A 25452-nucleotide genomic window follows, 5' to 3' on the forward strand; every position below is an offset into this window, starting at 1 on the left:
AATTTTTATAATGGATAATGTGGTACCAAATTTTCATTATGACTCCTTTATGTATCTTGCAGGGGAAAGTGCTTATGCTTTGTGCGATCCCAAGCTATGTTTCTGAATAAATGTGACTCCTCAAAATATGTGGAAAAGTGTCCACTTACCCCTAGTTTTTAAAATGTGGGTGCGATGATTCATATTTATTGAGAAACATAGAAAAAATTAATCATTATGAATCTTAGGATGGTATAAAGCACAGGCACTTTCCCCTAAATAAGTTTTTGCAGTACTAAAAATAAGTATGAACACATGCGTAGCCGTAGCCTGATGCACTGAGACTACTAAAAATAATTTTAAAAAATTGCCAAAACAAAAAAACTAAGAGTGAGTAAACTAATTCAATTGAAAATATTTAGTACATGAACGACATGAACTAAAATTACTCCAATTCATCGAAAAACTTTGTAAATTTCCTTTCTTTCTCATTCAAGTGAATGTCGACTTGCGGGAAGTCAAGCCATCTCATTATTACATCTTAATGTTAGTAACAAATTAAAAATCTTCCTTTCGTATCTTGATCTTAATTAGGTTGTACTAAAAAAAACTGACATTTTACGCATTTTGCTGAATCTGTTTAAGAGCAAGTTTAGTATAGACTATAAGTTTAGGCTAAAGCCTAATGGTGACGCAATTTATTTTATAGAATTGAAAAAGAATATGGTAGCAGACAGAGCTAAATATTTAGTACATTATTTACCTAACGAATATCAATTGCTAAAATTTTGCTAAATATTTAGTAAACTGAATATTAAAAAGTTATGTAAGTTAACTTTTAGTATTGGCTGCGGGCATAGTGTAATTTTCCAAAAACTTTGTTCTAAAAGTATGACTTTCTATTGTCAAAATCCGAATTCATATTTTTTTTTCAAAAATTAACAAGATTTTGTTGATCATCTTAGATCATATCGATTTTATAAAAACCTCAATCCTCGTAACATCGTAGATGAATATAAAGCAGAACAAACTAAAATCTTGATTTTTAAATGTTTTCCTGTTGAACAATTGAGATTTTTAGTAGAAACTAAAATAGTTTTAAAATTTAGTACACATCCTTTTTATAAAATTTATTTATTTATTTTGTTTTTATTTATTAGCATAGAAAACCCACGTTATGCTCATCTGTTATACTTATAAGATTAGTACAGTTTTTCAATCCCGGTATTATGCATATTAGAATTAGTAACATAATACAATTAGTAACATACACTTAGAAACTTTTACCGTCTATTGGAAGCTAATTTCTAAAATCATTTTTAAAATACGCCTACTCTTAATGTAATTTTATTGAAAAAAAGAAACTTTAAAAACTTTTCTTTAAAAAGATTTTTTGGAAAATATCATCTCAGGATTGGATTATATTAAGCGAATGATACATTAAACTCTGAAAATCCGAAAAAATTATTGCTATTTAGTATATGGACACCTTACAATTCCATCCAAAAATTTCTAATTTTGGAAACAAATTATTTTAGTACAGACATGTGCTAAAAGCAAATTTTTACCATAGACTAAATTATCAAATATTTTAAATAAGCTTTAAAAAAAAAGGTACATTACAATTAAATGCTTGAAATTTTTATGCAACAAAACCCCATGTGTGACACCAATGTTAGGAGGAAGTGGGGCACCTTTGAAAGTGGAGCACCTTTGAAATTGGGCTTTTTCTCCTATGTTTAAGTAGAACTGAGCCATATGATAATGTAATTTAGCTTCTCAATCTATTTGTGCAGCTAAATTATATTACGATAAGGCTCAATTATATTTAAAAATAGGTGAAAAATTTCAATTTCAAAGGTGCCCCACATCCCCCAAATGGATAAGCTGCAGTTCTTTACGCAATTGTGCTTAAGTCACACTGTTCTTAATCCCAAAACATAAACATCTTAAAAATCGCTTTACATGACAACACATGTCTAATCTTAAGTTTTATCACATATTCCTGACATATTCTTAAAAAAACGTGACTAATTTTTGCCAAATGTGTAGAAAACCCAACACTGTGAATTATACTAGATTTATACTTCTTCCACATCGCACATTGTGCTCACAATCTTTTTTTTTGTGGCGTAAAAGTACTTTGAATGATTCATTTTCTTTGCTAACAAATTTCCCGAATCATCCATGAATTTGGCAATACACATTATCAATTGTGATAAAAATTACGCTTTCAGAGTTCGCGATATTAGTCTGCGTGAAGGTGTGGTGTAATACATTTGCTATCTCTCAAAAGTCGTTTGTTATCATTTGGCAATTAACCATCTCTCCAAAAGGCAAATAAATCTCCAACGAGTGATAATAATCGCCCATATTGGGAGGGCTATATCCAGAAACTGGTGTCAATTGTGTAAGCCTACGAATTTCGCAATTTAGTGGGCAATCGACGCAAAAACGATCTGTTATCACTATGGATGTAGACTGGCATTCATCCACCCTCAGCAGATGGTCTTTTGGGGCTTGGTCAATTTTTCACCGAGTCCAAGGGTGGTTCTCGTGCTATTTCTGCCACGCACTCGCGTGATATTCAATGCCATCAATCAACTATCTCATTATTCCCAACATGATTTATTCAGCGTGTCTCCCAAAGATGTTTCGCACATGTTTAGTCAGTTAAATGAATTTGGCACTATCTGCCTCCACCCCCTCAAACTATAAACAAATTGTGGGAAAGTCATCTGTATGTGCTTTTTATTGTTTCCACAATATTTTATGTTTGGCTGAAATCGTTAATATTTAAATTCAAAAATTATATAGTAAATAATGACAAGTATTATCCGTCAATGTCAATTGGAAAATAATCATATTTCATTCATAACCATATCATTTCTATCATTTATTTAACTTTGGAACAAAAGACATCACACTTTAAAAACTTTGCTGAAACTTCCTAAAATAAATTCGCTTTGTTATTCCCACCCATCGTACAATTTTTCTTGATATTCATGAACTCTGAGAAAGATGACTCAAGAAACTTTTCTATAGTGCTCACAGCTCTCAATTTTTCTGATGTTGTTCTTTTTTTTTCTTGCTTCAGTTTACCAAGAGCAAGCTTCTTACAACACCAACCTTGATACGGGATTTTTTTTCTTATGCTCCGACCCGACAATTGATTCACTCTTTTTCGCGCAACGACAAAAACTGCTAATGTGGAGCAATTTTTCGCGCGATTCACTAATGGCTTCACACAATCACAGCTGCGATGTGAGAGATTCTTGGTATTTGAAGTGGGTGGATGCACTACTGAGCTTGTCCCTGCGGGCTCTTGTCAATTACAGACACTTCATAAAAGAGGATCATGTACCAGTGGGGGAGATATTTTGGGAATGAAGTAAACTATATGTCATCTGGATTTTGTCGTTAAATTCTCTTTCATCTTACAACACGCATATATTATTATTAATAGAAGAAAAACTAGCTTAAACAGACAATTTTTAAAGAGCACAAATTAAAATTTCCTCCTCGAAATTTGCAAAAATTGAACGCTCTTGCAGGTGATTCATGTGATCGTCTTAATGACCTTCTTCATCATCGCGATCAACTTGGATTTTTTCGTGTTCATGAACCTTGAAAATTGTTATGAGGTTATACTTGCAACATTAGATGATTTTACCATAAATATGTAGTTTAATTTTGTGTTTATAAACGTGATCGCACTCTTGATCATGCGACTTCGTTACACCGAAACTGTAACTTGTTTCGATCTTGAACTCTAAGATGAATCTCTATATTTCTGAACGAATTATTTATTTAAATTAATTTAAAATATTTTTTTTTTATTTTCTGAAATTCTATAAAATACAGAAAAACAACTTTAATTCAAAATTTTTACTCGTTTAGTACACGAGACGAGTGCTCTAAAATTTTAGTACATGAGTGTACTAAAATCACTTGTGACGCTAAATTTAATTTTTATTTTTGAAATTCAAAAATAAGAACAAAATACAAAGCCTAAAATTTTGAAATGTAAAATAAACTTTTAACAAATAGAAAAAGCAATAATATCTAAATGACTTAAATACACTCAGTCCCTGGATTATGCACATTTTTGGGACCAAAAAAAACGCGTGAAATGGAATTATGCATTAAGAGAATTTGCATACCCGCAGGAGATTTCTTTTGAATAAAACGGCCGTGAAACGACTTTCGCACTGAGTAAAAGTTGTCAGAACAAAAAGCACAAAAAGATTTAACTGTTTAAAAGAAATGCATTAATTAACAGTACTTTTTGAGCAGAATTCTTCAATAAATTGATAGAATTGATAGAATATAGTATACATTCAAGTGTTTTCAAAAATGATGTCATAAATTGACACCGAATGGTAGGCAAACATGTATACAGTAGTCTCTCTCAAATTCGGGCATTTGGAACCGAAATGTCACCCGAATTTGAGAGAAATTCAGGCGACAAACTTTTTTGAAATACAACGATTTTTATTGATCTGCGTACACATATTGAGTTTACATACTTATAGTAAATTTCATGAAAATCCCTTAATAACGCAAAATTACATGAAAACTCAGACAAACCATGGCAAATTTAAGCATATTGGGTTCATTTAATAATCATAATCAAACTTGAAAAATGTCAACAAACTTTTTTTCGAATTTCACTGCCGCCCATTAAAAAGTAGCCCGATCTTAAAAAAGCCGAATTAGCGAGAGTCTACTGTAATTGTTTGTGCATAATCTCGTTAAGTGCATAATCCCGAAGTGCATAATACCGGGATTGAATGTAATGCGAGGTTTAACCTTATGCCCAGCGCACAATAACTTTTGTTTGTAAACATATTTCTGAAACTGCTTATTGAAGTAAGCGAGATGGCTAGATTTAGATCTCTTTCGCTCTGATAGAAAATTAAAAAAAAAGAACATTTTTACAAAACAAGTTATTGTGCGTTCTGCATTATTCATTTCATAACAATTAAGAAGAAAAGTATTGAAGTTTTCTTCATTCCTTCAAAATTCAGGGCAGTTCGTCATTTCCTTCAAAGTTTAGGGCAGACGAAAGGGGTGATCGGAAATAAAGGATAAAAGGCAGACAACTTAGCGCAATTGTAACCCAAATAATAAACAATTAATATTTCCAACAATTTTGCAGTAAGTCACCTTTTGGCTTTCTCAAGTCAGTAAAGATTCTTGAATTAATATTTGTACTAAATGTACTAATTTTGAACATTTCGTGATTAGTACATAAACAAACTAATTCAATATATGCTGAATTTTACAAAAAAATAATATAAAAAATAAGTCTATAATGCAGAAAAGTAAACTATTTAGTACACAAGCGTACTAAAACAATTCATCAGGACAAAATAAAAATTTGATGCCATTTTTCTTTCTGCGCAAAAAAAATTAGGATTGAGCTGTATCCAAGTTTTATGCTTTTAGTACAGAAATAATGTAAAATAATTTAGTACAAAATATTTAGTACTGTAGAATATTTCTGTCCCATCGCGTTCTCTGATAGGTTAGAGCTATTATAAAACTTGAAAAGTCTAGCCAATGAGAAAATGGAATGAGACTAATATATTTTTGGGATAGAATATTCTATTATACGTGCTGCATAGTGTTTTATTGAAAAAATATATAGCATTAGAAGACTTTAAACTTTCAGTGAATGAATATACAGTAGACTCTCGCTCAATCGGCTCTTTTTCAATCGGGCGAAAAATTTTGTTGACAATTTTCACGTTTAAATATGAAGCTAATTTGCTCAAATTCCCTTTAGTTCTTCCTATTTTATCGTGATTCTTTATAATTGAGCGCTTTTTGTGGAATGTACAAAGGCTTTGACGCCCAAATTTATCGATAAACCGGATGACATTTTGCCCCAAATGCCCAATTGAGAGAGAGTCTACTGTAATAAACCAATTAAGGGAACAAATTTTGGAAAATAAATATGTTTTCCATTTTTTATTAAATTATATAATATGCAGTCAAGTGATTAGTACATAAAGTACTAAAACATTTTATAGAAAACATGGCAACTACAGTGTATCATTGAGAAAAAACCTGAACAATATTCGGAGATTGTACTAAATCTCCGACTCATGTAAAAACATATCTAAAGACTTTTTAGTACAAGTCTAATATAATATGCAAAATTTACAGATTAAAACGAAATTTAAAAATTAAATTTAAAATATCAGATGCAGATGTCTCACACTTTTGTAATTGATCCATTAGTAATTACTCAGGCTTGGCCAGAAAAAAATAATTGAAGACCATATATTTTTTTCAAATAAATCAGGTGTGATAGAAGCGACACAACTGACACAATATTTGTGATACACAATAACAAAAAGGTGAGGCAGAGAGGTAACAAAATGCGTGAAATACAATTAACCATTTTTTTTAATATTCTTTAACTCATTGCAAAATGCAATTAAATTGAAATTTACTATTAATATTTTTTTTTATTTTCGTAAATGATCATGATGAGTACTAATTGAAAAATTAATAATCTTTAAATTATTATTATTTCACAACATCATTTTCTCAGAAGATCATTCAGGCTTTCGTAAAAATACCTTTTCTCAAAATTACAAACTACTCAAGTTCGACGAACTATTTAAATAACTTTTACATTTGGAGCATAAAAAAATTGTCTCACCCACCCATTAATCACAAGTCCAAATATCAAAAATTCCTCAGAAAGCTATTATTAGTGTCGGAAGCAAAACCTCCCGCACCATAACTGAGAAAAAACGCGATCAAGCCCATTGTCTAACGCAATAACTTTTCCACCTGAGTGTCTTGCGTGCGTATTTAAAATTTTCCCATGATCTTGAGACTTGCGGCTGTGCCATACGAAAAAATCAATCAAGAGATACGAGAGATCACTATAGTGTTTCTTCCTATAAATTTCTTGCATCGTATGATTCAATGGAATTTTGATAACTTCTTCAGCCTCTTTAGCACTTTTCCACAGTGAATTAATCATGGGAATTCCTTTCACGATTTACTGCACATTCTGCTGGTGATTGCGGGTTAAATTGCAGCCCACATTGCGAGAATAAAATCTGCATAAATGTTGGAAAGTGTTCGTGGCACACAAGAATCTATTTTCGCAAAATGATGAATTGGGATCAAGTGTGGATTTTCCACGAAATCGGATAGGAAATTCCCTTCATCTCACCTCAACGCGCCAGATCTCGAGTCCTTTGGCGGTTCCTGCGTTCGCGAAGGCCGGATGCATCCTTCCTCTGGACTTTGGTTCCTCCCGAGACGGTGATCTGATAGTATCGGTGGGTGGCTGTACGACTCTTCCGTGGATGCTGATAGCAGTGGAACTGGAAGAGATTTGGCGGTTAGATTTGCGCGCGCTGCCACTAAACACGTTCACTGTCGGTGGATACCTCAAGAGAACTACTACTGTAGCCCAGAAGAGCGAACTCAGAGCCGCTCTGGCATGCTTCATGGTGGGATTTTGTTATTCTCTTCGGCCCCGGTCGGCGGCTTCACTATAAACTGCTCCCCACTCGAAATTATCACTTCAATTCCAAACACTAGGAGACTGATAACGCACACTTTTTGCCCACAATAGCACTCTCAAAAGCTGTTAAAAAAAATAAAGAAAAATTTTTATCACAGTGTGATCCATTAAATTAAATACATCTATTAAATCTTTAAGAGTTTCTTTAATTAAGGATTTAACTTATAAAATCAAAGTCAGTTGCATTTTATGATTTATTATTACCCTTTTGTGACACACGTAATTTGAAAAGTCTTTTTTAAAGAGGGGGATTAATATTAAATAAATTTGGATACAATGTACTAAAACATGATTCCTAAATTAATTCAATAAAATTCATGATGTGACGTATCACACGCAAAATTGCTAATTCTTTATGATTTTTCTATTTTTAGTTTCTTTTCTACTTGGGTATTCAATCAGATAGGGTAGTGCAACTATTCAGTACATGTCTTATTTTAATGCCACCTTGAATAAATTAATGAAAAATATCATTATATTTAAAACAGCATTAAGTGTGGAAAGCTACTAAGTGGTACAACAACCCTACAAGATGTAGAGTTTCCATGGTAGTAAATCCCAGGCACACAACTTTAAAAAAAATCATTTTAACTTTAACTTAAGGGGTTATGTGGGTCATGAAGAATAAAAACTTAGCTCATTTCCTCTTATTTTTTTCAACTTCATAAAAAATGATTTGATTAAAGTTTTTAAAAATATTTAAAAGAAAAACAATTTTAAAATATATTTTCTGAAATTTTCACTTTTAAATTTCAAAAATTCAGCTGTTAAGAGGTTACGTGTGTTAGAACTTTAAAAAAAAACAGCATATTTTCTCTAATGTTTTTTTGACATAATAAATTTTTATTTTTATTCAAGTTCTTAAGCTTATAAATGCACAACAATTAAACTATATTTTCCATAATTTTAATTTAAAAATCTGAAGAATCACTTGGATTTAGAAAGGAACCAGAAGTGCAAAATGATTCTAAGTGTAATTTGTAATATGGTAGTATGTTAATAATATAATATATAAAGCATTAGTAATGAGTTTCCTGGACGTTTCTTCCAATCTTGAAAAGAATTATTTGCTTAAAGGTTATTGGAAATTGTTCCAAGATTTCTTCACTTGAAAATATTTTATCTTTTAAACCTTAGTTAAATATTCACAAGACTAAAAATCAATTGTATACTGAAAAAAAATTGTAAAAGATTTAGTACAAACTTGTAAAATATTGTAGATATGTTTACCTTTCCCTGTCTTCATAGAGATTTTTATTAAATCTTGTTGTATTTTAACTACATATATTATTAGATTATTAAATTATTAGATCATTTTTCATCATATATTATACCAAAAATTAAGCATCGGTATGTTTTCTGTAGATAATGATCTAAAAATTGACGTTAAAAACCATTCCCGATCTAAAAAATCTGGATTTTTTGTTGAAAAAAAAATTTTTGACAATATTTTTGCAAGATTTCACAAAAAAAAACTTTATAACAAATATAAGTAGCGAAAAATCTTGGTATATCTTTCCAATATTCTTTTTTATATTTTTGCGAATATTGTTTTCCTTCCACGATTCAAATTTCCTAAAATTAAGTTTAACAAGATTTAACTAGTCATAGGATTTTAAAAATAAAGACGAAAACTCTTTCGATTTTTTCGTTAAAACATTCTCTATAAAATTCTTTTTTTTTCATTTTCCAAGATCTAGAATAAAATTTTTAAGTATTTTCTCATTAAATGTTGTCAAAAATGACAACGTTTATAACCAATTTATTCTAAAACAAAAATAAATTGTATGAAAAAATAGTTATTTTTATGGAAATCTATATTGCATTAGGTTTTCCACGGTACAATATTATTGGAAAAACTCCTAGTAATTTTCCTGAATTCTGAAATTTCCTGAACTATTTTTAAATACAAAATAAAGCAATTAAATAAATATAGGTTCTATCTAAACTAACTGAGGAAAAGAATATGTTTATGTGTTAAAAAATTACATCAAAGTTCAAGTTCTGAAAAAATGCTCAAAATTACATAATCTAATCCTAAATTTGAAAAAGGTTTTAAACTGTTTAACCGGTTTCAGACCCTTCCAAAACCGGCTAACCGTCTATCCTAAAAACCCGATTATTTGGAATCACTAGTTATGAACCGATGAGTAATTTTTGTCCAAAAATCATTTCTATTACTCTTAAAATTATTTTGGGGGATCTTTTGGGTGACTTATGAATCGGTTGAAATTGGTTGAAAACCGGTAAACGGTAAGTAAGTGCTTTTGCGGTCGCGTTCGAGCACTTCACAAAGCCTGAAATGCTTTGCTACCCGCTACCCCTTTTTTTAATAATTTCAAGCTCATTCTTAGAGCTGAACCGGTTCTTCTGGATAATCTGGAGGAATGACTAATCATTCCTCCTTCCACCATGAGAGACTAAAAAAAAGTGAGTCTACAAAACAATCGAAATGCTGTACTCTGCGGTCATGACCTCAACACAAAAAGTTCTGCAAAAATACAATTTTTCTCTGTCACTGGAATGAATTAAGCGTGTTTTTTCGGTCCCGAGAATTTCTTTGAAAGCGGAACTCCCTGTAAATTATTCCATAAAATAAGTTCGAATCCCAATCAATGAACTACTAATTGATATTATTTAATAAAACTCTGCTAAAATCTTTTAAAACAAGTTTCCAATAGTTCTCGGATTAAGGAGCTTTTTTATTTTAAATTCTGTTGAGCATAATTTCCCCAAAAAGAAACTTTTATATGACTTTTCCAATACTTCTCTCGTATGACCCAATTCTCCAATAAGTTTCCGTAGAGATCACCCAACTATTTGTGTTATTGAAAACTTTAATGGCAAGTCTTTAATCTACTCAACTGAACCATTTGGCTTTTAGAAGTCCGTGGTATTAGAGATTCCTGGGAGATGCTTTTAAACCTCTTCATGGGGAAAATTTTCATATAGCATTCCCTTTTTAAATTCAATTTCTTCAAGTGTTTAAGAGTATTGAGAAAACAATTTTACTTTGCCATGACAATGATGGGGGTCAGGGAACGGAGTGAAAAATTTTGGGCACTTTTCCACACTGGGGGATTTTATGAAAATTTTTATCTTTTGGGGAATTTTCTCTTGGAGATGTTCGCAGATGGAAAAGGGTAGAGAATCACTGAGAGAGATACTTTGTGTGTGAGACAACATTTCAATTAGTGCGGAAAAATAGGAAAATGTGGTCGAAAAATCGAGAAAAGAACACTTGCACAAGTGTGTTTGTTGAGTCACTCGAGAGAAATCTAACTCTTCGCCCCATTCTCATGGGGAATTGGGTGAGGAGGAGTCTGGTGGGCCAGGAAATGCTTTCGGGGATGAAATGGAGAAAACAGTCTGGCACTATAGAATTCTTTTGATGATATCAATCGATTGATTCTTTCTTTTTCTTGCAGCAAAATGGCAAAAGATTTCACGTGAAGTTGGATTTCGTCCAGGATTTTCTGCATCAGTCAAGGAGAAACTTTCAAAAAGATGGAAGATTATTGGTAATTGAAGACAAGAGGTCACGACAACTCTGGTCAAAATGATAAACTTTCCCCTGGATTCAAAGTGTGAAAAGATTTTTTTTAGTAAACACCACAAATCGGCCTCTAAATTGGTCTTTTGGGTGAAAAATCTCGGGAAAATTGTGTAGACTGAATCTTTTATGAGGGCTTTCCCTCTGAGATTTCTTCACCTTCTTTTTTTTCACGAAAAATCACTTTAGTCCGGGTACTGTGAGATGTTAACCACACGATCACAGAACTGTAACTGATGCCTGGGAATCAAAGTCATCACCAAATGGGGAGCAAGACTAGATGATAAATTACGAAATTATGTATTTGAAAAATTGTGTAAATAGCATAAATAAATATATGGGCAGTTTGCACCAAACAGGGTGATACTCTCACTGATCTCTTGACTTTCTTGACCATTTCCTACGAGAATTTCTCGCGAGATATCCAACAAACCTGGCAAATCGACTGAGGAAACACTCTATTTTTTCTGAATAAAACAACATGCTAATTGCCAAGGTTTATTCTCTCAACAACTCAATCCATTAGCATGAGCAATTTAAAGATTTAAACAATTTCATACCATTTTCGGTGGAAAAATGGTAATTTAGCTGGACATTGGAACACCCATTCCCACTCTTTTTTACGAGCCTTTGTGACCCCTTCACCTTCTCCAGATTGACGCGAAAAAATTAATTACTCAATCAACAGCCTATCAGTGTTTGTGTACAATCTCCCTTATCAATTTCAGTTTAATTTTCTCGCCAAAATAAAATTTCCCAGCCATTTGATGTCATCTTCCGAGAATTCCCACGAGAAATCCTTTTTTTTGGCGGCAAATTTTAGCTGAGATTCTTTACAATCACAGCTTTTGTAGTCACAGGTGAAATCCGACCTCGTCAGATCGGGCCCAAATTTTGGATGTACACGTTTTGACACTCATAGATCACGAAAATCATGTGCGCTAAAAATCGATTTTCGTGGACGTCCCGTCCGTCCGTCCGTCCGTCGTATAACCACTTCTGGAGAGAGAACGGAGAGAGATATCGACAAGCGGTTTTCGGCAAAGGTTAAATATCGATAGGCGGCTAGAAGTGGGTGATGTCAGATTCACCCCCCCCCCCTCCCGCTATTTTAGAATACCCAAAAATTTTGTTTTTTCAATAACTCAGCGCCCCTTTGGCATGGATCGATCTCAAATTTTAATACAGTAGACTTTCTCTCAATCGGGAATATGGGGCGAAATGTCATCCGGTTTAGCGGTAGATTTGAGCGTGAAATCCTTTGTAAATTCCACAAAAAATGCTCAATTATAAAGAATCACGATAAAATAGGAAGAACTAGGGTAAATGTCCTATTTCAAAACCATTTCCAAACGCTTTAACTTTGACAAAAGATTCAACATTTTAAGTTCATATTTTTTCTGAAGAGAATTACATAAATTTGCTCATTATTGTCTTCAAAAAGAGCCGATTGAGCGAGAGTCTACTGTATGTTGTAGTTGGACCTAAGAACTTTCGATCAATACCAAACTTAACCCCTTTCGACTCCCCTGACCCGAGCTCGAGGGGATAAAAAATTCAATTTTTAAATGGCTATATCTCCGGTTCTGAATATCAGAAATCGAAAAAAATTGGTGTTTTGGAAAGCTCTCGTTGAGTACTACAACCCTTATGACATCTCAATTTCATACGATTAAATCGAAAGTTCGATTAATCGAAAAATCGATTTTCGATTAGTCGATCGCGAATATTTCGAAAACTAGACGATGCTTTTTCTTTAAATTTTAAAATGTTGTAGCTGAGGTCGAGACCTTTCCAACGGTGACTCGCACTCCTCCCTCGGTGTTCCCTGACCCGAGCTATAACCAAAAATGTCATGACCGGACTGCATTTTTGGTGTTTCTGAAGCGATTGTGACAAAATTTTAGTTTATATCATATCTGAGACCAAGATCTTTCTAACGATGAGTCTCAACCCCCAATGAGCATTTATCGCTATAAATGAGTAGAGATGTCTGACATCTATACGAAAACGATGGCGACGACTTTACATATTTCTTCTATATAACCGCATAAAAGAGGTCCATATTTGAGTGAATGGGGAATTTTTACATCCAAAACATAACGATTATTTATTTTAGATATAATCACGTCATCTTGTACGTTAAAATGTATCGATTATGACTAAATAAAATATAATCACTATACAATATCAATTTTATGACTACTGTTCGTAGAATTGTCATTTCTTTTCTATTTTCATTTAAGACTTGTTTAAACATTTTCCTTAAATGTATAATTATATTCTCAACGATTCAATCAGATTTCCTGTGACTCGTGCACTTTTATTGCGTATGAATATTTAATTCAACGATTGTTTTGCGTTAGGGGACACAATATTAGTGAACAAAATTTCATTCCTGACCTGAAATTCTCAAGGAAAAGCTGGGAAATTTAAGATAATAAAATTGAATAAATTTATTACTTTTTCCATCGTATCATTGAAAAAATTTATGGATGTCAGATTTTTACTGCGTGTATTGATAGAACATCACTTTAAACACAATTGTGGACAAATATTGGCACACACAAATATTTTTTGCACAATTTTTCAATTAAATTGGGTTTAGTATCGCCAATTTTCTATAATTTTCCACGCCATAATTTTCATTTTATTCCGATAAAATAAATTCAAGATATTATAACCTGAATAAATAAGAAATATAGAAGAAAACACGTTTTTATATATTTTTGTGATTATATTTACATTATGTCGTACAATATGTTTACATTACAGACTCCTTATATCAATAATATCACTTCACAATAAGCAATGTCAAAACACTGAAATTTTATGCATATGATAGACTTTTTCTGCACAGACAGAATATCAAGAAGCTGTTTTTAGTGCTTGTACTTTCGCTACACTGCAATTAAAGAAACAAAATGTTAGCTCTCACGAATACAGTATTAATTCACTATTTTTCTATCAATTATCCTTACTTTGTCAAATTTGATCTCTTCGATGTGTGTGCTCGACTTTACTGTACACGCTAGTGCACTTCAAGACTTTAATTTATAATAAATATCACTTTTTATCACAAGTTTTCACTCAGAAATGAACCTCTGCTTAATAAACAAAGCAAAATTTGACAATCTGGGAGCGTCATGCAAAAAGAAGACAAGTTGTATATAACTTGTGTCTTTTATGGAGCAAATGTAACTAAAATATATCAGAACATGATGTTCATACAATTTCACGACATTATGTGAACGTAATGGCATGAAAATGTAAGATAAATATACTTTAGAAATTTTTGACATAATTTTATACATTTTCACTCAAAAATAGATTATATTATGACTTGTTTATAGATCTAAAAATGTTTAGTCGTAATTTTAAGGGAAAATAACAATATTTTAACTGGAATTTATCAAACGAAATGTATTATATGTATTAATAGAAAATAACTGATATTTTCTATATGTTTTTTAGTCAAGTTATTATACATCCATATACATCCATTGCGTTCATACATTATATTTTTAAGAAATAGCTCGATTACGTTGAAAATATGTTGGTTACATTTGACACATACATTATTTGGATATCAAATGCCCTTTGGGCTCTACCCCAACCCACTGTACCCCGACCCTTATGCCCTAGACACACTTACGGCTTAAGCCTAGAGACGACTTAGTGGAAAATTATGGAAATGTAGTTTAATCATTATTTCGAATATAAATACGCTAAGCCGTCTCTCGGCTAATCCTCAGGTCTGTCGAGGCCCTTACTATATCCATATGGACCGGACTCTATCTCTTATGTTTATTAACTCTTTCGTCTCCTTTGGGGCTCTGGGTACCCATGGAAACAACAATTTTTTTAGACTATCTAGAATCGATAAAAATCCGATTCTCGTGGGTGATTATAAACTAGAAGGATGTCCAAATCTAGGATATTTTTTGCAGGATCCTAATTAACTCCTGAGCCAATTTTATCCATTTCAGTGTCCGAGAACCGTTTGTTCGACGCGATTATTTACCCTCAAAATTCAACTCACAATCGAATTTTCACGTATTCCGAGTTGCAAGCACCCCGAGGTGCACGCATTCCGAGGTCACCTGTAAAGAATCTCAGCTACCATAAGCTTATCTGGGCTTATCACTGTTTTTTTTTGGCGCAAACATCGTAAACATCGAAAAACATCGCCACACAATTCCGCGTGAACAAAATTTTTCCAATTTCTCCCAAACGGAAATTTTATTTATTTTGGCTTTTTTTACAAGATTTTGGGCTGATGGAGAAGAAATTGGTGCTGTATCAGAGGGCTATTGAGGAGGAGAGGCAGTATTCGGTGAGAAAAGTGCATCCGGAAAGCCAGATCTGTGTCTAAATTGTATTTTTTCTGGGGCTAGGAAGGAATTTCAGGGACTCTCAGGGATCTTTCTAGCAATGTGGCGGAATTTGTGAAGATTGCATCCCAGCAGCGGGAAGATCAGGCTGTCAGGGACAGAATAACTGATGAGGATCTCGAGAAAATAGCTGCTTTCACAAAATCCATCCATGCGAAAGTTAAATCTATCGCTTTGGCTGTGAAGGAGGATAAGATCTCAAGGGAAGCATCCAAGATGACTCTGGCTGTGGGATTTGAGCCTCATGTTCTCATGAATGCCCAGCGTGAGCTAACAGAGGTGAAAAGGGAAATGGAATGCTCGAAGAAGAGCTTCATCTCAATGGGATGCTGCCTTACAGAACTTTTGAGTGTCCTGACCCAGGAAGACAGTAACCTAGACATACTCACCAGCAATTATGTAATTTTTTTTGGTCTTTTGAGAAGTCTAAAAAACAGATAAGCTAGATATTTCTTTCCAGGAATCCCAAATTCGGGTTTATTTCAAATTTCTGGAGAAAACTCTCATTTCCTTCTTCAACACTGTCCATGAGCGTGAGAATCTTCCCAGCAGCAATTACAAATTTGTTTGCTTTGCCACATCCGTGGTGGGGAACATTGCCTCGAAGGAGAGTGGGAGGAAGATTATCATGAGTCATGAAAAGAATCATTTTCTCCTGAAAACCTTCCTCAATCTTCTCTGCCGGCTGCGTTATCCACGAGAGATCCAGCTCCTTGGGTGAGTCTCTTAGATCCTACCCCTCTTCCTTGACAAATTTCCAACCGGGATCTTTCGAACAACTTCCAGGATCTTCCTGAAATTCCTCTGTGATATGAGCCTGGAAGATGCTGCAGTTAAAATCATTCAAAATCATCTCACTGTGATGGAGCAAATTGTCGACTACATAAATTACGGGAAGATCGACCTTCAGTACATGGCCACTGTCCTTCTGTTCAACACACTGGATGACCTGTCCAGGAGCCAATTTGAGAGACTTCTATCAAAGGCGTGTTTCTCTAGAAAAAAAATCATTTATTTCCTTATTTTACAATTGAATATTTTTCAGATTGATCAGATCGCTTGGGGCAGCCTCCTGGAGTGTTCCAATGACGTCCTCAAAACTGCCGGGAAGAAGCTCTTCCAGCAAATCACCAAGAAACGCAAATCCTTGTCTGACAAATAAACAATGAATTTATTTACTTCCGTACCCTCTTGACTTTAGCTTCTGCTGCATCTGATGCCTGGACAAAGGTCCTCTTGAGCCGGGATTCCCTCTTCTTCCGGAATTCCTTTGCCACATCTTTCGACAACTCCGCTACGAGTCTCATGGTATCTGATGGGTATCTGTTAACAAAAATGGACAAAAAATTATGTTTAGAAGGTTGTGAAGTAATATCCAGGCCAAGAGATCCTACCTGCATCCCAGGAACTCGACATTTGTGAATGTTTGTGCTAAGCACACGAGTTCATCTTCCGGAAACCTGTCTTTGTGCGCTTCCATGAAACTGCGCCTCAAATCCCAGTGTTCATCGCACTCGTACGTTGTCCTGTAGCTATTAATGTTCCAATCCACTGAAGATGCCATTTCCTTCCTCAATTTTTTCACAAAAACTAAAATTTTCCTGATGTAAACAAAAACACAGATTTTGAGCCCGGCTGACCAGGTGTTAACAGTTGGCAAACAGCTCCCGGCTAGGAATTTCTAACAATCAACAGCGAAAAGTAAACAGAATGTTAACAGCCGATGTTACCAATTTCATGCAAGTGGAAAGTAGGTGACGGTTGGCATGAATTTCATGCCAGTGCTGTTAGGTTTTTCAGCTAATTTAGCACTCCAAGCGATCGATCGCAAATATTTTTGACATTTGGCTATTCTGGCCCGGTGATTTTGTGAAACTTGTGAAATATATTAGGATAAAAACTGTAAAACTCTGTGTCCGGATTGAAATTTTCTGCAAAATAATTAATGAGGTAAGTACCCATGAAACATGTAATTATGTTGAAGAATTAGAAAAGGTATAAGATTGCATTGATACACACTTTTATTTGCTGAAAATTAAGAGACTTCTAGGATTCATTTTACTTCACAAAATTCTGGCCAGATAAGCACCATAACAGGCCTCAGATCTTGTTCATCCTCCTAAGAATCACATGTATTATACTGTGAATCTATTTGTTCAGGAAATTTTAGCTGAAATCCTAAAAAAAAAATTGAGAAAATCTGTGGAATCCCGCGATTCAAAATCTTTGACAATTTCCTGGTAAGAATACCATCGGGAGTGGATATTAGTCTCAACTATCCCTGTCTATAAGAGCTACTTCTCATTTACTATCGTTTGTCCAGGAAATTTAAGCTGAAACCTCAAAAAATTGAGAAAATCTATAGAATCCCGCGAGTCAAAGACTTCCTCCTGTTTTTTGACAATTTTCTGAGGAGAACACCACCGGGAGTGGATGTTAGTCTCAAATATACCTGTCCACAATAGCTCCTCCTCATACAGTATCGTTTTTACAAGAACTTTGAGGTGAAACCTCAAAAAATTGAGGACAATCTGTGGAATCCTGCAATTCATTGTTTCCCTCTTATTCATTGACAAATTCCTGGTCATAAGACCCTCGGGAGTGGATTTTAGTCTGAATTATCCCTGTCTTCAACATTTTCTACTCTCCCAGTAACGTATGTCCAGGAAGTTTGGACTAGAATCTTAAAAAAATTGAGGAAATTCCTGGAATCCCGGCGATATAAAATTTCTTTCTTGTTTTTTGACAAATTCCCGGTCAAAAGACCACCAGGAGTGAATTTTCTTCTTAATTAACCCTCTATTCAATATCTCCTACTCTTCCAGTAACATTTGTCCAGGAAATCTGGACTGACACCTCAAATAATTGAGGAAATCAATTATCCAAATTCTTGGTCAGGAGACAATCGGGATGTGGATTTTAGCCTCAATTATTCCTTTCTACGTCAAATCTTTCTATTTCAGATACGTTTGTCCAGAAAGTTTAGTCTGGAACCTAGGAAAATAGAGAAAATCCGTGGAACTCCGGTTTACGCTGTTTAGTAAATTCTTGATTAGAAGGGTTTCAGGAAAGTTCTTCCTTTTTCAGTAATGTTTGTCTAGGAAGTTTGACCTAAAACTTCAAAAATTACTAAAATCGGCTTGTTATTTTACAAGTTTCTGGTCAGGACCAAGAGAACATTAGGAGTGTATTTTAGTCTCAATTATCTTTTTTAACACTTAAAAACCCAAAGTGGCATTTTACTCCAATTTTAAGTTTAGAGCTTTATAGTATGAATTCTATTCAATATTACGCTAAAATGGTAACACAAATGTATAGAGAATTTATTTAGGTTTCGTTTAGTAGAAAAAAATTGTTGATAACTTTTTTAATTTTTAAAATATCGGGAAAAAAACAAAAAATTGGCGTAGAATACCAAATTGGCGTAAAACGCCACCTTTTTTATACGGAGTTGGCATCAGATAAGGACATTTGAATGGCTTATACTACATAACCTAAAAAATGTTAATATTTTTGAGTTTTGTCACGATTCGAAAAAATCGCAAAAATACGTGAAAATATTAAAATAATTATTAAAAATGAAGTAATATAAGACCTAGAATTGTTGTAGAATGGTAATGTAAAAAAAAGTAAGGTGAAAATTCAATTTTCGCTTTGTTTTTATTTTTCGATTAACAGTTGGAATTTCACATAAAATTTTCTTAAACAAAAGCACAAACTCTATATGAGAATTTGAAAATTTTACAGGAAAATTTATAGATATGAGTTCTAATCTAATATTCTTGCCAAATTGCTAGGAAAAAGGAAATTCAATAGAATTTGCCTTTTTGCTACAAAAATCTGTAAAAATTCACTTTGGCATTTCTTTTTGTCAATTTTCAGAAAATTTTATAAAAATTACAAGAAAACGGGAAAATATTTATTGTAAAATAAATTTATGAGTCCTAGAACTGCTGTAAGTCTTACGGAACGAAAAACTATTGAAAAAATGCTTTTTTATCGAGAATATCTGCACTGGAATTTTATGCCAGTTTGGTATTTTACGTGATTTTTTGGCTCGGGTTTTAAAGTGTTACTGTGTTATCACACTTGCACATTAAAATTTTAATATGATTCACATTAATTGTCGCTGGTAAGAGTCCAAATGTGTAATTTGTGTGTTTGAATCATTTTATATTTAAAATTTGATCTATTTGTTGATAAAAAGGTAGACTTGGTCCGCAAAATTTGATATAAATTTATTTATAGCATTAATGCGATTTTCTCTGTAATTTTTTAATGTGAAAAATATTTATGCTTTAGGTAAATTTAAACTTATTTTTGCAGGCCAAGTCCACTTCTTTATCAATAAATAGAAAAACCCCAAATTAATTAGTGACTCAAAGACACTAATAACATATTTGGACGCTCACAAGCGACAATTAATGTGAATCACATTAAAATTTTAATGTGCAAGTGTGATAACGCCGTTAATCGTTGTTCTAAATTCATCTAGTGACAAACCGAAATTCGTTCGATCTAAAAGGTATGCCAGAGCCATTACCAACGCTGTTAACATTCTGGTACAAAGGTTTGGTTGTTAACTTTGTTCAGCTGGGTATGTCAAAAAAGTCTTTCGTTAAGTTTCAATTTAACGGTCATTTATTTGATTTCTGCCCTTCCGGAGGGATAAGAATAAACTTTTCCCATAAAACTGGATCCTTCTTCTCAATCATATCAGCGGCGATGTCGAAGATGGTAATTTTCTTGCTGATTACCAAATGGCGGTTCTCATTTTTCCCATAGCTCTTGGATTTGAGGTCCAATCGCTTCGCGAGCCTGCGAAAGAAAAAGTTTATTCAGGACTTTCCGGGACTCCCTGGGGATATAAAAAGGTCTTACTGGTGCAGGACTGCTCTCTCCTCATTGGCAAACTCATTGGTGAAGACAAGGTCGTACAGGGTGGGCGTATTTTTGTACTTCCGGAGGATATTTCTGTAGTAATCCGTGTTTGTAGTTGCTCCCAATCCCTGACGTCCAATGTTCACCGAGAGCTCAACTGGATTGACAATTCCGTCGTTCTTAGACCCAAGTCCACCTCCCTTCCATCCCAGGGACTTTAGAAGCTTGAATCCCAAGTTATTCTCTCCGATTTTCTCTGAATTTGCAGCCCTTTTGTCGCATTCTTCGTCAAATTTACTTATTTGCTGATTATCCCTGGCCAGGAAGGAATTCTTGACTTTGAGCATGTAGTAGTGCTTCCGGAGCTCAGATAGAGCAGCATCGTAGGCTTCCTTCCTAGCCAGAACCTTAGTAGCAGCCAATGCAGTTCCAGCAATTCGCCCATTGATTGTGATACTCACCCGGAAAGTATCTTTAACTACATCCAGCTGCTCCTCTACCATCGCCTTGCACTTCCCATTTATAATCTGAACAATTGTAGTAGCAGACTGCTCGATATCTGCCGTGGAAGGATCATAAATTACGATCTTTCCAAAGTCTGAAATGAAATCCGTAGGTTCATAATTGATATAGAAAAGTTCCTCAGAGATTCTCTTCTTCACGGCCGGTTCTAAGGATTCTGGGGCAGGTTCTGCTGGTCTCTTAAGGGTATCAGATAGCGAGGATCCTAAAACAAAGAATTTCATAGTTTTCTGGATTTTCAGGACTCATTTTGGGAGGAATACTTTTGATTTTTGCAGTTGCTGCATCAGAAGCTCCTACAAAAGTCCTCTTGAGACGATCTTTCCGCTGGCTCCTTGAATCTTTCAAGAGATCTGCTGCCAGTTCCTCAATTCGAAGCATTACTTCCTTCGAATACCTGAAGGAAAACACTGAGGAGTCTTTTGCTGAAGTGAAAAAATCCTGAATCTTACCTGCAGCCCAGGAATTCGATGTTTATCATTGTTTGTGCTAAACAAACCAGTTCATCTTCCGGAATACTCTCTTTGTAGAGCTGCATAAAGGCTTTTCTGAGCTTCCAATGCTCTTCCGATTCATGCAGATTCTTGTAATCATTCACTTTCCACTTATTCATCCTGGAACCTTCCGTTTCCGGAGCTTTAAACCAACATAACCTCACTTCAGTGTTGCCAACACTTCGGTGGGAGATGCTCAAATCTCCCAAAAATCTCCTAAATTTTAAATGTTTGAATTTTAATATTCACCGGGAGTCCCGTCCCGGGAGCCGTGCGTATATCCTTAATAATTTTCACATGCAATTTTTTACTGGTGGATGGAAAACAAAATAATTTTTGTTTGTTTATCAGAATACGGAATAGGAGGATAGTTAAATTAAATGGTTCGAATGATTATACCTATTTTTATTATTTTTTTATTTTCAAATATAAGTCGATGGCTTTTCCACGACAAAAACCTAACTTTATTCGTAAGGGAAGTGTACCACGGATCGGAATGTTAAGAGACGTGCTCCATATTTAGTTGAATATGTGAGTTCCAAAACACTATTTGGTATTTTTTTACATTCCAATTGATATATTAGTGAACCATTTAATCATTTTCGTGTATTGGCACTTTTGCTAATTACGGAAATTGTTAATATATAGGTGTAATGGTAAGGATGCAATGTGTTCCGCGGATCGGAAGGGACTTAATCAGGTGTTCCACGGATTGGAAGGGGTTGAGCCACGGATCGGCAGACGTTTTTGATGAGGATTCTCCTGCTTTCTTGGCATCTAAATCACTCTACAAGGCTTCATTGAAGCTTCTTTGTTATCCTTACACTGTGTACTGTGTATTCACTTCACATGATACAACTTCAAAAATTGTTAAATTTAATGAAACTTTCACTGGTAAATTGTTCTATCCCAACAAAAACATCTAATAATGACTGTGAAGATGACAGCTGAGCGCGCTGAGCGCAATTTTCCACGAAAAAAATGTGCCGATTCGAGGAACAGATGAAAGAAAACGTACTTGTTCGCAAAAAATAATTTATTTTCAATATTCCTTGCCAAAATAATTAAAAAAGTGTATTGATAGTGAAATTAGAGTCACTGAATATTCATTTTTTAATTAACAGAGATTTGTTAATCATTTTAATCAAACATAATTTCTCATATTCAGTCAGACAAATTCTCGCGTGAAATATTAAGAAAGTGATGAATGGCGGATTTTTTGCTAAGACTCTGATACAGTGATTCAATAAATTAGGTAAATACAGTGCCCGCTCTCTAATCCGGATCGCCGTAATCCGGACGAGTTATCGACGGTTACATTTAAAATCATTTTGATGTCATGTATGCATGTGTGTTTAGCAATGAAAATGAATTATCCTGTGATGTTTTTGTTTAATAAATGAAGTATAATAGCATAGAATTCTCTAATTACGTCTCTTTAATCTTTTTTTTAAAACTTTTATTCTATTTCTACAAAAAACCTTGTATTATATTTGCGAGACGTTGAACAAATTCGAAAAATCCATCCGGATTACGAAGCGGACATCTGTCATATTGTCTCCCAATCATCCGGATTACAAAGCGGGCACTGTAATAGCAATTTTGTTTGGAACTCGACGAGAAAATTGGTTGTGTAGTTTATTTATATGAACTAACGTGATGCATCTTGCTAAAGAAAATTACTAAAATACATTGAATAATTTTCAAAAGTACACTTTATTTTGGGGTGACGATACGCGGGACAATCTTCCGATTCGAGGAACACTGACGATCGCTGGTACATTTACACTCACTCCCGGGATTATGCACATTTTCGGGACCGAAAAAAACACGCGAAATGGCATTATGCATCGAGAAAGTTTGCATACCAACAGGGGCTTTCTTTTGAATAAATCTGCCGTAGAACGAATTTCGCGCGAAGTAAAAGTAGTTCAAATAAAAAGATTCAACTGTTTAATAGGAATGCATTAACAAACTGTACTTTCTGGCCAGACTTCTTCAATAAATGGTTAGAAAATTAAAAAAAAATCCTTATAAAAGAAATTAAAGTTTTATTCTGAAAAAGAAGCACAGTGTTTTCATATTTTCCGCGTTACAAAGTAGTATACAGTAGAGTCTCGCTATAGTCCATGTAATTTTTTAAAATTATCAACGATTTTTAGTATTGAAATTCCTCGACGGCTTCCACTTTCTTTGCGATTGTGGTACTTCTCTTTGCTCTCTTCATTATGGATCACAATTATCAAAACTACTCAATAAAGTTTGCCAAAAATATTAAAATAATTATGAATTTTGCATACTAAAAAACATAACCTAACTTAAAATCAGTGTTTTGAAATCAACGGTCGATAAATTGTGGACTATAGAGCGATGGCTTATAGCGAGACTCTACTGTACATTCAGTCGTATTTCAAAAATGATTTCATAAATTGACTCCCAATGATAGGCAAACTTGCATAATTGTTGTATGTGCATAATTCCGTCAGGTGCATAATCCCGAAGGACTTAATGCCGGGACTGAGTGTACCTTATATTTTTTTTGCAAAATTGTGAAAGTAGAAAGCATCTACAGTAGACTCTCTCTCAATCGGGAATATGGGGCAAAATGTCATCCGGTTTAGCGATAGAATTGAGCGTCAAAGCCTTTGTAAATTTCACAAAAAGCACTCAATTATAAAGAATCACGATAAAATAGGAAGAACTACAGTGAATTTGTGCAAATTAGTTTCATAATTAAACGTGAAAATTGTCAACAAAATTTTTCGCCCGTTTGAAAAAGAGCCGATTGAGCGAGAGTCTACTCGTCTACTGTACTTATTTTAATTTATTTTATAAAATCTCTCTACAAGTAAAACCAGTCAGTTTTATAATTATATTTTATATAGACATTTTTTTTATTTATCTATTGCAAGTTTTGTATTTTACAAAATTCTATAGAACTGCCTTTATTGTGATTGGGAAATATGTTAGCAATGTGTAAAAAATGTTTGAAGAAAAGAAATAACAATGTGGAAGCGGAAAATGATGTTGTTGACATTTTTCACGTTAGGGTTAGATTGTGTTTGTAGTAATTTTTCTGATAAATTTTATAGATACAGTAGAGTCTCGCTATAGGCCATCGCTCTATAGTCCACAATTTATCGACCGTTGATTTCAAAACACTGATTTTAAGTTAGGTTATGTTTTTTTTAGTACGCGACATGCAATGTTGTCATAATTATTTTAATATTTTTGGCAAACTTTATTGAGTAGTTGTGATAAATTGTGATCCATAATGAAGAGAGCGAGGACAAGTACCACAATCGCAAAGAAAGTGGAAGCCATCGAGCAATTTTAATACTAAAAATCGTTGATAATTTTAAAAAATTACATGGACTATAGTGCGACCCAAGTGTCAAATTTGAAACCAAATATGGACTATAGCGAGACTCTACTGTAATTTCGATGATTTCTAAAAAAAAAAAAATATTCTCCTAACTCCTAGATCTAGAATCTAATACAGTAGACTCTTCGTTATCCGGCTGACTGGGGGACAAAATGACATTTAGGTTTTTTGATGATCAACGGTTTTTCTATTTTGTGCAGTGTGAATTTATTTTCTGTCTGACAAAGAAAAAGAGAATTTTCTTCATGGTGTGCTTATGTTTAATTTTTTATCACAATTATGTATTAAAAACTTCGATACAATGTTAATAATACTTTAATTCACTCTGGACAAACTTCATGTTTAGTGAAAATAATTTTGAATACAGTAGACTCTCGCTTATCCGTGGACTCTTTTTCCGGGTGACATAAAAAAATCCGTGAGACAGTTGAATTTTAAAAATTTTGTTGACATATTTTCCCCGTTTTGGGTTTTTTTGTTAAAGCAAATGTGCTCTATCTACTGTTAATTCTTACTCACTGTAACTTTTTTGGACAGTACGCATGTTTAGAGAGACTGTCGGATTCAGTCAGGTCAGGATTCACTCCATAAATTTGCAATGTAAACAAAAAAATCGTTAGATTTCAAACAATTTGATGTGTATCACTCTCAAAATCCGTGTGACATTTCGGTCCCGTTCCACGGAT

General features: G+C 33.8%; 4 protein-coding genes across 5 annotated transcripts in view; 1 reads left to right on the forward strand and 3 right to left on the reverse strand.

The window, feature by feature from the left end:
- Positions 1–11482, reverse strand: part of LOC129798019 (gelsolin) — a 42330-nt gene extending 30848 nt beyond the window's left edge. The window contains exons 1-3 of one of the 2 annotated variants that reach the window (XM_055840961.1): positions 11250–11482; positions 7401–7600; positions 7181–7334 (exon numbers count right to left, since the gene is read on the reverse strand). In XM_055840961.1, coding sequence (XP_055696936.1) covers positions 7181–7334; positions 7401–7462 — 216 coding nt within the window. In that variant the 5' untranslated portion in view covers positions 7463–7600; positions 11250–11482. Of the gene's footprint in view, positions 1–7180; positions 7601–11249 lie in introns of both variants that reach the window. The other variant, XM_055840960.1, reaches the window with a different exon arrangement.
- Positions 11483–15258: 3776 nt separating this feature from the next.
- Positions 15259–16670, forward strand: LOC129798071 (uncharacterized). Its single transcript, XM_055841040.1, has 5 exons — positions 15259–15426; positions 15488–15883; positions 15945–16201; positions 16271–16469; positions 16530–16670. Exons 1-5 carry the CDS (start codon positions 15370–15372, stop codon positions 16644–16646), a joined length of 1026 nt encoding a protein of 341 aa, XP_055697015.1. The 5' UTR covers positions 15259–15369; the 3' UTR covers positions 16647–16670.
- On the reverse strand, positions 16475–17132 carry LOC129798093 (partner of xrn-2 protein 1-like). Its single transcript, XM_055841065.1, has 2 exons — positions 16879–17132; positions 16475–16807 (listed from the first exon to the last, which is right to left on the reverse strand). Exons 1-2 carry the CDS (start codon positions 17046–17048, stop codon positions 16660–16662), a joined length of 318 nt encoding a protein of 105 aa, XP_055697040.1. The 5' UTR covers positions 17049–17132; the 3' UTR covers positions 16475–16659.
- Positions 17133–20102: 2970 nt separating this feature from the next.
- LOC129798068 (uncharacterized) lies at positions 20103–21554 on the reverse strand. Its single transcript, XM_055841035.1, has 4 exons — positions 21340–21554; positions 21151–21284; positions 20366–21092; positions 20103–20302 (listed from the first exon to the last, which is right to left on the reverse strand). The coding sequence occupies exons 1-4, from the start codon at positions 21498–21500 to the stop codon at positions 20122–20124; spliced, it is 1203 nt and encodes a 400-aa protein (XP_055697010.1). The 5' UTR covers positions 21501–21554; the 3' UTR covers positions 20103–20121.
- Between the last annotated feature and the right edge of the window lie 3898 nt (positions 21555–25452).

The sequence above is a fragment of the Phlebotomus papatasi genome, chromosome 1 (assembly GCF_024763615.1).
Source record: "Phlebotomus papatasi isolate M1 chromosome 1, Ppap_2.1, whole genome shotgun sequence".
NCBI lineage: Eukaryota > Metazoa > Arthropoda > Insecta > Diptera > Psychodidae > Phlebotomus > Phlebotomus papatasi.

Bases quoted from the DNA above. Each gene is read 5' to 3' on its own strand.
- LOC129798093 (XM_055841065.1), bottom strand. From the start codon at position 17,048: ATGGCATCTTCAGTGGATTGGAACATTAATAGCTACAGGACAACGTAC. The intron at 16,808-16,878 runs GTAGGATCTCTT...TTTTGTTAACAG, and splicing joins GTCGAGTTCCTGGGATGCAG to ATACCCATCAGATACCATGA.
- LOC129798068 (XM_055841035.1), bottom strand. From the start codon at position 21,500: ATGAATAAGTGGAAAGTGAATGATTACAAGAATCTGCATGAATCGGAA. The intron at 21,285-21,339 runs GTAAGATTCAGG...GTTTTCCTTCAG, and splicing joins ATCGAATTCCTGGGCTGCAG to GTATTCGAAGGAAGTAATGC. The intron at 21,093-21,150 runs GTATTCCTCCCA...TCTTTGTTTTAG, and splicing joins AGCAACTGCAAAAATCAAAA to GATCCTCGCTATCTGATACC.
- LOC129798071 (XM_055841040.1), top strand. From the start codon at position 15,370: ATGGAGAAGAAATTGGTGCTGTATCAGAGGGCTATTGAGGAGGAGAGG. The intron at 16,202-16,270 runs GTGAGTCTCTTA...AACAACTTCCAG, and splicing joins CGAGAGATCCAGCTCCTTGG to GATCTTCCTGAAATTCCTCT. The intron at 16,470-16,529 runs GCGTGTTTCTCT...AATATTTTTCAG, and splicing joins TTGAGAGACTTCTATCAAAG to ATTGATCAGATCGCTTGGGG.